The 13,909-nt window shown below is 31.4% G+C and overlaps 2 protein-coding genes across 8 annotated transcripts; one reads left to right on the top strand and one right to left on the bottom strand.

The window, feature by feature from the left end:
- The first annotated feature begins 134 nt into the window (after positions 1-134).
- EndoB (SH3 domain containing GRB2 like, endophilin-B) lies at positions 135-5,380 on the top strand. 7 transcript variants are annotated; one of them, XM_069127949.1, is made up of 9 exons: positions 135-296; positions 934-1,075; positions 1,153-1,281; positions 1,352-1,514; positions 1,582-1,645; positions 1,733-1,768; positions 2,131-2,321; positions 3,736-3,871; positions 4,905-5,380. In XM_069127949.1, exons 1-9 carry the CDS (start codon positions 234-236, stop codon positions 5,031-5,033), a joined length of 1,053 nt encoding a protein of 350 aa, XP_068984050.1. In that variant the 5' UTR covers positions 135-233; the 3' UTR covers positions 5,034-5,380. The 7 variants fall into 7 exon arrangements, with proteins under 7 accessions (XP_068984050.1, XP_068984053.1, XP_068984051.1 ...); XM_069127954.1 differs by lacking the exon at positions 4,905-5,380 and adding an exon at positions 2,396-2,419 and having other exon boundaries at positions 138-296; positions 3,736-3,874; XM_069127955.1 differs by lacking the exons at positions 3,736-3,871; positions 4,905-5,380 and adding exons at positions 2,396-2,419; positions 2,745-2,874 and having other exon boundaries at positions 138-296.
- Positions 5,381-5,447: 67 nt separating this feature from the next.
- On the bottom strand, positions 5,448-6,310 carry RpS18 (ribosomal protein S18). Its single transcript, XM_069127957.1, has 3 exons — positions 6,116-6,310; positions 5,933-6,034; positions 5,448-5,656 (listed from the first exon to the last, which is right to left on the bottom strand). The coding sequence occupies exons 1-3, from the start codon at positions 6,308-6,310 to the stop codon at positions 5,489-5,491; spliced, it is 465 nt and encodes a 154-aa protein (XP_068984058.1). The 3' UTR covers positions 5,448-5,488.
- Between the last annotated feature and the right edge of the window lie 7,599 nt (positions 6,311-13,909).

Below are 13,909 nucleotides of genomic sequence, written 5' to 3'. Positions count from 1 at the left end.
AATAACATTTATTTGAACAGTGTTTTGGAAAAGTTCATAATAATTTTGTTTAAATCTCGTAAAATGTAGAATATATGTACAGAGAATAGGCATAAAAATCTAATACTTATATAAATTACAAACGAAGCGCCTCTTCGCGGGGACACTTGGAATCAATGGTCGATGGAAAATACATGTAAAGAGTAGCAAAGGATTGATGAAGGTAGAGGATTCATATCAGAACAGGCGCAAAAATGGATTTAAACGTTAAGAAATTAGTGAAAGACGCTGGTGCTGCGCTTAGTAGAGTCGTACAGGTAAGAAGTGTTTAATATAATAATTCAACAAATTCATGTTAATAAGAAAATGTACTAGTTAAGATACTTGTGGCTGAACACTGTCATTTCTGACATTTTGTACCTTTTTTCAGTGAAGAAACATTTCGATGAAATAATCATTACTTGGCAATTACTATTTCATTTAATCTCTATGATATTATATATTTTGTAATAATTTTTATATGTGATACGTTATGTGTATGCTTTTATTTGTAATTTTTTTCTAGAAATTAAATTTAATTATTATTGAAATGTAAGGTTAGTAAATATATAGCACATTTGAATAATTGTTTCTATACTGTGCTATTTGTTAATTTTCTTGTTTGTAGCAGTATCATTCTAGAGTGATATTGCTTATCTTTATAAAATTCCTTAATGTGTAAGACTCCAGAATTGTTTAAGAGTTGTTGAAGAGTTTAAGTAATTAATCATTTGATGACTCAGAATATATCAAATAAATTGGGATGACTAACACTTGTCATTTTTAATATTTATGCTAATGTCATCAAAATTTAGTCAAGAGATATATTTTATTGTTAAGAAAAATAGAAAAAATAATAAAGAATTAAAAATTTAGTTGCCTTAATTTACTATAATGTTTAAAATTTGGCTGTAGTTGACAGAAGAAACATTGGGAACATCAGAGAAAACTGAATTAGATGCTCATTTAGAGCACCTTGCAGATAGAGCAAATGCAACTAAAACATGGACTGAAAAGATTCTTAGGAATATGGAGGCAGTACTTACTCCAAATCCAGGTATTATAAGAATATTATATGATACATTTAAATTATAAAGCTTTACACATATTTATGCAATGTATTTTTTTTTACAGGCAATAGAATTGAAGACTTTTTTTATGAGAAGATTGATAAAAAGAAACCTAACAGATTGAGCAATCTAGAATATGTAGGCATGGATATGATAGAGGCAGGAAATGATTTTGGTCCAGGAATTGCTTATGGTATACAAAATTAATTTATTAATTATCATTGCTCTGTAATTTTATATAAGTTTTAAAACTTCTGGTTTAGGCAGTGCACTAAACAAGGTTGGACAATGCCAGCAAAAGTTAGGACAAATTCAGAGAAATTTCATTAAAGATTCTGCTAATTGTTACATACAACCTTTAAGAAAATTTTTGGAAGGTGAAATGAAAACTGTTACCAAAGAAATGTCAATATTGGAAAATAAACGGTATGTATTTCATTTTTTTCTGTACATTTAAATGTATGTTGTTAATATTACTAATTTTTATTTTCAGATTGGACCTAGATTCATGTAAAAACCGAGTAAGGAAAGCAAGAAGTATGCTGGGTCAGCAGAGTGTAAGTTTTACTATTTATCATTTTATTTAATTATATACACTATATATTTACTATGTGCTTTGTCCTATACACTGCTGCATCTCATAGGAGACTGGGGTATCACCTGAAGTATTACTTGATCAGGTATTAATGGAGTTGACACCTTCAATGATTCAAAATTTGAGACTAGCTCTGTACTCTTTTAAATACACGTTTAATTCTTTTATAATTTTATATTTTTTATTTAAAGTTTTGTAAAAAATGGTAAAATTTGCAATTACAAATGGATAGATTTAAAAGTTTCATAAAAAAACATTTTATGAAACTTTCATTTGTAATTGCAAATTTTACCATTTTTGTTATAATGATGTTTATGCTAACCATACATAACTTTCATTGTAAAGTTATGCTGTAAGTTATTTCCATTATTTGTCATTTTATGTTGCACAAACAATTTTTTATGCTAATCAGATGCAAGGAATAAAACTCTTTATTACTCTACTCAGGCAGAGAGGGAGTTGAGAATAGCGCAATCGGAGTTCGATCGTCAAGCAGAGATAGTGAAATTATTGCTGGAAGGTGTTCAAAGCTCTCAGGCTGGGCACTTACGTTGTTTGCATGAATTTGTCGAGGCACAAGCGCGTTATTACGCTCAATGTCATGCAACAATGCAAGATCTGCAACGTGAACTTGCTGGGTAAGATGACAAACTTTTCTTTAAAAGTTTTTTCTTCAAACATTGTTTAATTATCCTGCACTGACCTTGTACAGCTATCCCACTCTTTGGTGATCCGAGTGAGTAATGTCTAATAATTATTGGATGCTGTGTCATATATGACACATAAAAGTATTTAGGATAAGCTTATAGAATCATTACTCATTCGCAAAGATCATCATGTAGAATATTCTACTGCTTAAAATTCTGCTCATTTTTATAAGCGCAATATATGTAATGTTTTTTTTGTTTGTTCTAAGTAGTAATTGTAATCTATTTTATTTATATGTTTCACAATAAAAATGGTATCTTTGTTTTTGCTCTAGTCCTATGCTTCTTATACTTATTCTTCCTCCGATGTATTCTTTCTATTCTTTATCTTTGCCTGCATGATTGGGATTGCAGGACGCGTCAGCCGAGTCCTTTGCTGCGAGTCAACAGCGAAGATGTGATCGAGCTAACACCCTCACCTTCACAATCCCAAAATTCCTCTATAAATCCACCCCTTTCTGATTCTACTTATGTTACTGCTACCTTTGAGACGAATACTTCGAATGTTTAGCTTTACAAATTTATAATCGCGTTTAAAAAAAGGGCAATAACTACTTCGTAATAATTGTGATCTAAAATAATAAACAGAAGCTTACTGCATTTTTTCTTTGATATATATATAGGTATATACATACATGTTAACAAATACAATTTTAGAAGTATGTTAAATGATTGTTAGTCTATTATGCTGCTTTAAAACTTGTAACTATCAGAAATGAGTGAATAAATTATCTCTATGAAATGTTTATTTACCGCTAATGAATTTTGTATAGTAAAATAATAGCAATTCAGCTATGAAAATAATGGAATTAGGAGAAGAATTTTATTATGTACATTTTTTCTTTTTTTAAATATTTTCATACTTGAGTCAATATCCAAATATGCACTGTACAGCTGATTAATGTTTGTTCCTAATGCATGTTGCTAAATTTTCTTTAGTACTAACAATGTATCTGTTAAAAGGTATTGGGATATTCTTTCTCAAAATTTCGTTATCTTTCTTTTAGTATTATCTATGTTTTCCTATTTGTCAAACCGCTTATGCTTTCATATGTGTATCAATATAATTTATCAATAATTTTAATTATTTTTATTCATGTGTATGTAGCATGTAGATTATATAAAATCCTAATGGTAATCAAAATTCTTGCATATTTCTTACAAAATAAAGAAAATTTTAGTATTTGTAGTATTATCAAGTTTTTTATGTTGAATTATATAGTCTACAAATACAGTCCAAATTTTAAATGTTAAAAAAAAAGTTTCTCATGTTTGCACAAATAGCTGATTCACTTTAAAATGCATGTTCACCAAACTCAACCAAATTGTAATTTATCCTACCCAGCTTATCTGGGGGTCCTTATCATCCGACTACCCAATCAACATCCAATGTATCAGGAAATGACGATGAGCAACTAGCAAGGGTATTATGCGATTTTTCTGCGACAAATTCTGAAGAATTAAGCGTCGTGCAAAATGAGGTAACAAAATTTGTGATTTAGTTAAGAAGAAGCATGTTTGCAGCATAGCCGTACAAATGGCATGAAACGTTATTAAAAGTGAGTTGCATTTATTAGTTCAATTATATTTATAAAAATTTCGTGATATCGATTGGAAATATTTTATAATTTACTTACATTAATTGTACGAACTTTTTATTCCCTTAAACTCAAACGTATAATAACGTATAATAAGTTAGCACATTTCTTAGAAATATATTATATGTATATGAATACAGATAAAAAATTATGTATTTTAAAATCGTTAAATTTAGTGCAATATAAATGCGTTTTTGGTTTTTTATATATATAATAGAAAAGATGTAGTAGATAACACATAATGTTACTTATATAAGAATTTTCCATGATATATTGTCATATAGTTTAAAATTATTTTATATGTAGTTTAGATCTTTTTGTTTCTATAATGTATAAAATAAAAGTAGAACGTTTGAAGTAGTGTAAATAAATTCTTATAGTTTTATGTATCATAAAAATGATACAAGGTGTTACAAAATAAGAAGATATATACTTATATACATTGGGATCGCATATGATACTCAGTTATCTTAAGTCTCTCTGTTTAAAAATTAGCACTTTTATATACCTGACATTAAATCTTTAAGAAAAATTATGCATGATATATATATCTATATTTTTTAGTTATAAGTTTCACAATGTATAATTTTCTTACTTTTGTTAGATTTGTTTTTGGTGTTTAATATATCTGTTTGTTCTGATTTCATTTGTATATTTGTTTACGTATAAAGTATTGTTACGTGTATGCATATAGTAAAGCACATATAAAAGAACACACATGTACATTTATTCAATTTTGCATGTATAAAAAATAAATTGTCATTCATTCTGTTAAATGTATTTTATTTTCTATAACCTTAAACATGTCTCAGCAGATTTTTACCTCTCAAGTCTAGCTTTTTCGAAGTTTGGTAGATTATTTTAAACGAATTTATTAATATGTTATAAAATTTTATAAAATTCAACTATCTTGTAGGTAATTACGGTTATCGAGATACCCGGCAATGAGGAGTACGTAATTGGTATAAGCGGAATAAGACGAGGAAAAGTACCCGCAGCATATCTAGAATTAATTGATGTTGGTCAACGAAAATTCAGTCAATAACTTTAATGCACATTCCTTGCATTTAAATGCTTCATTCTACTTTCAATTTTAACTGCATTTGCATTATGCACTATAAAATATTTCTTCCACTTCGTGCAATTAATGTAAAAAAAATTACCAAAATGTGATCAATTGAGAAACTACATTTCTTGGATTATATATTTCCTGCTCCTAAAATCTACATAAATAATGCATATCAAACAAGAGCAGTCAATTTTTAAAATACGAGAACACAATTATATAATACGATTAGTTAGAAAATGTTTCCATAATTGTAAATCAGTTGTTGTTCAAAGTGAAAACTGTATTCTATAAATATTAAAATCGTGATATATACTAATACACGTTAATATTGTCTTTAATAAATATATTCTTCAAAATAGGTGTCACTTAATCTTAAAATGAAACCCTTAATATTGTTTTATTAATTTATTAATAATCAAGAAAATATAAAATTACTTCTTTTTTGATACACCCACTGTACGACCGCGACGACCCGTAGTCTTTGTGTGCTGACCACGTACACGCAAGCCCCAGTAATGACGTAAACCTCGGTGAGCACGAATTTTCTTCATTCGTTCCAAGTCCTCACGAAGTTTTGAATCCAGATATGAACTAGTAAGCTATAAAATATAATATAACAATTGCTATTTTGTAACTTCTTTAAAGACTGAAATAAAAAGAGCAATGTAAGAAATGTAACAGTACTGAACTTTATATGTTGCATGTTAATTAATTATTTGACACACCATTTAACTTCAATGTTAAATAGCAACCTATCATGCAGTTTCTCTAGCACAAGCTACCATCTAATCCATACATAAAGTTCATATGGTTAGTCGTGAAACTGTGCATTACATAGTTAGGGATCTCTTATCTTTTTCTTTTGTTATACACACCTGTGAATATTTGCCATCAACAATATCTTTTTGTCTATTCAAGAACCAATCTGGGATTTTGTACTGCCTAGGATTAGCCATAATTGTTACAATTTTTTCAACCTGATAACAAAGAATCAAATAAATATTATAAAAATATGATAAATCTTGTTTGTATGACATTATTGTTAAATTAATTCTTACTTCTTCCTCTGAGCATTCTCCAGCACGCTTATCTAGATCGATATCAGCCTTTTTTAAAACGATGTTGGCGTAACGACGACCAACACCTTTAATTGCTGTCATAGCAAACATAACTTTTCTATTACCATCAATGTTCGTGCCCATGACACGAAGAATGTGTTGGAACTTCTCTGGAATTACAAGCGACTGAAACATAAATTTGAAGTAATTAGAATAAAATCATTTCGTATGTAACTCGCACGCATTAAGATTACAGCGCGAGATAACCTATAAACGTATACTGTCATCAGTTAATTGTTCCGAAATTTATTTCTATATACGATAGAAAATAATATGAGAACATGAAAAATATAGTAAAAGAAAAAACAATTAATTAAAGAATCTTATATTATATTATAATTCTTGGAAACAGAAATCATAACCAAAACATTCAACAGATAACAGAATATTATTTAACTATCTTTGAAAGGTTAAAAAATATTTTCTTAACCGGTTACACGAATAATCGTTTTGTAATTTTTTTATTAAAAATTTGTGTATTTTGCATAGGATTCTCTCTACAATTAAAGATTTAAACTTCTCATACACGAAACTCACCATCTTGCTGCAGTGCCTGTCACAGAAAGAACTAAAACCGGAACCGCATTCAAATCCTTCCTAAAGAGGGCATTGATAATCCATTATTAGCATTGAAAAATATAATTAAGATGAAAATATATTTTAAATTATTGTAAATTAATATACTTAGTATTTTAAATAATTCAATAAAATTTTAAATAATTAAATTAAATAAGAGCTTTTTATATAACGAGTATAGAATGTACTTTTATCAAAATATTATTTTATAAAATTGACAGTTCTGCATTAATATTGTTGAAAATTTATAATTTTCAAAATTTATAATTTTTGTTATTTAATACATAGTTATACATAATATTAACAAATTCTTTTAAATTAAAATTATGTACCTGTTAATTTAATACGATTAGACTATACGTTGACATTATGTGGCAGCAGATGGCGCTCTTAGTACTATATTTATAAAGGATATATTCATGTAATATAAGATAGAGTCATTATTGCAAATAAGTGTATGTATTCTCCAATTTTATAACACTTTAGTTTCTGTTATACTAGATTATAAAACGTACTAATGAGAGGATAAATAATAAAGTAGGGAGTAAAAGTTATACAAAACATTAGACTATGCAGTGAGTTTTTGAGTCACAAAAAGTTATTAAAATCCATCAGAAATATACTTGGAATACTATCCACATTGCGCCTGCGTGAATTTCGATTGGATTTAAATGAATACACTGGAAATGAATATTGTTAGGAAAGTTTTCAAGCATAGTGCAATGAAATCGACCTCGTGGGTATAATTTCGATAACTCAATAAAAAACGAAGGACTGAAAAGTAATCGTGTATGTAGGAGGATTGCCGTTTTCCATGGAATACGATTTCCTGCTTGGTTTTCCAACGTTTGCCTCCTTTCCTAACCCCAACCTAACCCGGATCCAGGAGGGTGGAACAAAAACGAGCGTCCAGAGGGTAATAGGAAGAAGAAATTCCGAGGTATGATACTTCTCTGATTCGTTTTACGACGGTCGTTTCCTCGAATTAGGATGGAATAAGAAGGAATTGGTGAATCCGCTGATTTCGACCAACCCCTCTTTTATCCTGTTCTCTCGGATATACACGTACATCATATAAATATGCAAAAGTTCATGTATGTAAATGCACGACTATTTGCTGAAACGGAAGAGAGATTTTACAAGAGAAGTTGGTATATTGTTTGTTATCAAAATACCAATGCATGATACCAAATTAAATTAAGGTTATCTAATTTTTTATTTATAAGGTATATTTGCTCCCTAGTAGTTTATTCTTCTTTCTTATTCTTTTATTTTCAGATTATGTAATAATTATAAACATCTATCTATAACTTTTTTATCTATGAGATTATAAATACAAGTAAACCATTCATGTGAACAATTTAATAATTTGCAATTGTTGAAACAGAATTATCTGTAATTTTATGATTAACTGGTGAGAACAATTCATGTTAAATGATATGACTACTATATGAGTCAGAGCATAAGGTAGATTATGCTTTCTTTTACCAAAAAGGAATCAGTTCGGAGATATTCGAAAATATTACAGCCAATTAAGTGTTTGATATGAAATAAACTTTTCTAAAAAACATTTCACACAATATTAAACAAAAGTTTATTTCATATCAAACACTTAATTGGCTGTAATATTTTCGAATATCTCCGAACTGATTTCTTTTTGATCCAAGAAGCAATATAAGTTTAATCTCAGCACGAGAATGAAAGTCAAGACCACAAAGGTCCGAAAGTGTTAAGCGTTAATTTTCCCCTGAAACGTGAGATCGTGACGTTTGTGACGAATAAACGGGAAACTAACCGTTCACTATTCCAATAGCATGAACATTGAACGATACAGAGCAGCTATAGTTACCGGCACGTGCTGACATATGGGCTTTAGGGCTTTGTCAGTATCCAGTGGTCTCTTTGCGGGGGTGGTAAATGGTATGTCATCGTGTTAAATGGCCCTGATGCCCACGAATCCATTCAAGGGCGTATCTTTACCAAGATTCAAAACCAATTCTTGCGGCTAATTTCCACCGTTTATACGTTTAATTGCCTTTTCAAGCCACCTGGACTACTAGCGCTCCATGAACCGATCTCGTTCAATGGAGTTTCAAATTGTAACGTTTACAATTTCCTAGAATCTATTGATTTCTATTGTCACTCGAAAATACGATATTATATGTCACACTTTCATCCGTATTGTATCTTCTCGACTAATCTGTCCATTATTTTATTAATTTTATTATTTTATTAATTTTATTATTTTATTAATTCATTATATTCATTAATATGTCCATTAATACTCCATCTGTCTTTTATCTTTAGACCAAAGTTTGAATTATAATTTTATTAGAAGAATTATAATTTAATATAATTATTAAAATTTAAGAAGTGAAATATCTAATATACTAAATTGCTATATTTTTACTTTATCTCATGTCTAAGGGATGAAACATCTAGTATCCTAAATCGGTATAATTATTATCTTATTTCATTACAATCCGAAGTTGCTGCTTGATTAATATCTGAAAATGATTACTAGAGATTTGAGTTAACCATTATTATTTTATGAACACGGTTCGCAATTACGCAGAGTGAAACCGAAGTTATATTTTTATGGGCAAGGACCGAAAAAATGGAATTGCTTCCGCGGTAAGAAAAAGGGAAATCTGCGAAACTTTGTCAAATGCATTGTAATGCGGTCTTATGACGGCGAATGGGATAAGTCATTTCTCCTGATGAGCAAAACTTAGGTGTATATATCATCTTCCGTACTTGTATTCTGTGGTCAAGGTCACTTCCTTTTCCCAAAAATCCTCTTTCCGATCTACTACTGAACGCTTTTTTACCTAGCGTTATTCCTCCTTCAGGCAATAGTAAAATATAAATCATGCTCGTCTTATTGACGATTATTATTTATCATAGGGACATCTTCGTCTCTCTCTACTTTAAAATTTTACTATTTTTGTACATTCTAGTATCCTATTTATTTTCTATGCAAAAATGAATATAATTTGCAGTCATATGAAATAAGATTTTTAGAATTTCTTCATATTAATAATTATATAGAATTTTCGAAAATTTTGAATTTGAATGTATGAAATTTATGTTCTTTCAAATTTTCAAAAATTACTTTATTTCATGAAATGTTTTTTTTTCTTTTGGTTCTTAGAAAATTATTTTCCTTAGACGAAGCGTCTTGTAATTAACATTCTTGATTTTATAATATCGATCTTTCCGTTTAAAAGTTAATTATACATCTTATCGACGTGTTTTTATAAAAGTACTTTTGTTTTCTAGCGGCAATGATAAATTATCAAATAAACTGGTTGAGAGATAGTAACTGCGAATTTACAGTGCTCCGCACATCGAGCAACTTTCTACTCCTCATGGGGGAATGATCGACAATAATGCATAGTACAGTAGATTATCGTGTTCAAATGGTGACCGTGACGAAAGTCAATTACCTAGCACGGTACCATTTTCAGCAGCCTGGTCGGTTTTGCACGAGCCACCCGCAATCTTTGTCGGCAAACAGGCACTCGTAAATAACGGTAGGAACGTCTCAATGTTAGCAGGACCCTCGCTTCGCATTGTCTACGAAGTACTTACGTGTTAGACACGTACCCTGAATTTCAGTTTGTTTAAATAGCTCTTTCAGACTGTGAAAGAATAAGGAGACCGACATAAGAAGTACTTTCCCTTATCAAATCTTCATCAAAAATATTATAATCAATCTTCAAATTTCAATTCAAGAATTAAAATCAATGTTTCGCTTATTTAACTGGAAATACTTTTACATTTCCGATAATTTCAATCTTCAAATTCTAAAACACAGATGTTGTTTAATCTAAATCAAAGTATAAAATCATAGAGTTTTATATAGCAAATATTTTCGCTTTCTTTATTTAGTTTTTAAAGCGACTGTCTGAGAGAACCACGTCTATCTACACGTGATTTCATTCGGTTCCTTCATCCTTTCTTCTCGGATAGATACGTTTCCGCACACACAGTGATAACACTGATGCGTATACCCTGAACATAGAAGCACGTAAGGCTGTGGCGTCGGGACGCAGGTGGCGGCGTTCAAAGCCAATTATGCGAACGCGCCCCGACGTCGGCGTCGTTCTCGCAAATCCCTATCCTCGCGTTTAAACCCGCGGGAGGAGAGCTCCAAAGCTGGGAGCGACAGGGAGAGTGGGAGAGAAGTTTAACTTGTCTACGCTATAACGGATTAACGGCCGCGATTTATTCGCAAGTAATTGCTTCCGCCCTTTAATTAACTCGCATTTATTTCACGTAATGGCGACCGCTTGCCAGCCGAACACGAACTTTTCAACGGAAGTGCTTCGTGAAAGAAGTCTACGTCCATGGAAACGCGTTTCGAGATTTTACATCTTTTACGAATCAGTCGATATCTGTGATATCTCATGTTTAAAATTTTTTCAAAAACACTTTGAAAAAAGTGAATCGAGTTTAATATAGAATAGGATTTTCTAGTAGATAAGGTTGATTTCTTGTTTTGATTTTTAAGAAGGAATTTTATTATAATTTTCGTAGATATAATATTTGTGTACAATAAAATATTCTTGATCCACTCGATTTCTTGTAGTTGAGGTATTTTTAAAGGAATTTGATTCAAGTTTTAGATTGATATAAGATAAAATCTTCGAGAATATCTTCGTAACATTGTGATGATTTTGAATTTCATTACAACAGATTGCACAGTTTAGAATAGATTTTTTTAAATTGTCCGTTTTCTTCTCATTGATTCTCAGTCTTTCGTTGTCCAGTGTCTTTTAAAACTAGAGCTATCAAATGCTACAGATAATTTTGCAGTTATAGTAAAAAACATACAGGTACTTTCAGCAAGATTAACGTTGACTTTTCCATTATCAATATATTATGAGCATAATATACTACAGAGATACTACAGATAGTAACACTACAAAGTCGAAAAAAGGATCTCATTGTAACCTGTCTTATAACTATAAAATTACGGACCATTTGTTCTCCCTATTCCAAACGAAATTTCTACCAATTCAGGAAACGTGTTTCATACATGATTCTATCAAACTGCTTGCATATCATGTTACAAAGATAAATTGCAGAAACGAAATTATCAATGAATGAGAAGTAGAATTCGATTGTGAATATGGTACCATTAGAATGCCAAAAAGAAGGAAAAAAATAAGAACGAGATGGAATCTTGGGCGAACTGGGGACGGCCAGAGACTCACGGTCGCCATTTCTAGAGCGATAAAATTTCCTGGGGGTTGACTCTTATCTTTCCTATTATCGATAGTTGGCGAAGGACCAATATGGCCACAACACGGTTGCCATGGTTACATCGGGTGTAGTTGCCTCAGGAACGGGGATCCCATCATCCGTGCCATTATCATGCTTTGCTATAAATAAGAACAAGCTACTCTTTCATCTCGCTACGAAGACTTCTCTTTCATCTCTAACCAGTTCCTGCGAAGAATTATGTTTCACCGTGATCACCAGAGAATGAATTACGTCCTCGATTCAAAACTCCAGCAAATTTGTGTAAATTAAGGGAAAGTTATTATGCCTTTGATTCTGTAGGAGATGTCCTATATATGTATATGTCATAACTCCGAAATGATAGGAAGTAGAAGAACATTTCGTTAGATAAAATTGAAAGGATTTCTCAAATGTCGCGGTTAAAGTTACTTGGCAAAGTACTAGGAATTTTGCGGTATTAGAATTTAAATATTCATTAAATTAATTTCCCTCAGACCTAAGTAATTTTAATCCTTTTTATACAGTATACGCCTCAATTAAATTGTAAAACGATTAGTTGAAGATTATATTATTTGTAAATATTACCTGTGAAGAACACTACCCTGTGAACAAACAGAGATAGCCTTCGAACCTTTAAGGTATCCTCCGCTCTTTCATCTGTTTTCTATTCGTTCCTTAAAGTCTAATCTATTTTACTTATATCCCTGAAATTATCACTTGGATCAATTATATAGGAAACTTTTACATATATTTTTCTTCGATCCCATTTTCCCATTTTCCATTACGCGTGTGAAACGAATACAGTTTCTTCATGGTCCCTATCTAAGATGGTCGGTGATTAGAAATTGTGACCAAATGCCTGATGAAACGAAGTAAATAAAGTTCGAGCGATGTTCACGCGCCTGGCAGACGATTCAGCCATCGCTGTAGTAGATCGATTGCGAGAATCTCTTCCGGGGGTGCTCTTTTAGAAAATGAAAAGGCCGAAGGGCGATGATATCGCTGACGAGAGCCGCCGTATTGGCTGCCACCCAATCCAATTGGGTTGGCATACTCCCTCTGAACGAGTGATAACAGTGCGTGCCGCCATGTTGGCTATTATGTGCCCACCAACATACGAACCTTCGTTTCACCCTCTACGAGGGGTTCACCAGATAGATAAGGAAACTGCAGTGCCGTAATCGACTGCCTCTGTAACCCAGACTTTCTTCTACGAAACGCTTCACACGTTCAAAATCTTCGTTCGGTTTAGTCAATTATTTCCTCTCTGATAGTTATTTTCAATGGAAATTCTTAGCTGCTGATATTTTCGTAAATCTCGGATACCTTGGAATTGAATCTGTCAATGAATGCTTGATTAATGAATTTATTTTTCATCTCTATAACAATTCGCTTCTATGTGTCTAAGAAACTGTAAAATTTGAATCGTCGAACCGATTCATCTCGTTAACGCATGAATTTTCGAAGAAAGTTTCTTTCAATTTTGAAACACTTTAAAGGTTCGAGCAATTCTACGTCACGGTGAAATGTGGAAGGTCCAGATAAACGAAGACACATAGCAATTGCAGCTCGATAAAGCCGATCCTGGTGAAATCGTGAATCACGAGGAGCAGGGTGGACGGTAGACGGTAAATTTATCGTTTTCTACGTTTTCTTTTCTTCCCTGGACCGAACACTTGATATCTGGCAATTGCTCTGTCCTCTGTCGTTCCTTTCAACGCGAAAAATAATCCTGTCATTCAGTAGTTTGGACGACTACGATTAGGCGATATTTTAAGACAAGTTCCTTTGGATCTTGCTCCTATTCAATTTGTGCTTCACTTTGTTTTTCTATTTTGTACGCGAAATATTTTTTACGCGTTGGTTTTCTGCAGAATTTGTTCAATTTAAGTTATTGTAGAACATCGT

This window comes from Bombus flavifrons, chromosome 14 (genome assembly GCF_040668555.2).
Source record: "Bombus flavifrons isolate JBK064 chromosome 14, iyBomFlav1_principal, whole genome shotgun sequence".
NCBI classification, from domain to species: domain Eukaryota; kingdom Metazoa; phylum Arthropoda; class Insecta; order Hymenoptera; family Apidae; genus Bombus; species Bombus flavifrons.
This window is presented reverse-complemented; position numbering and strand designations above follow the sequence as displayed.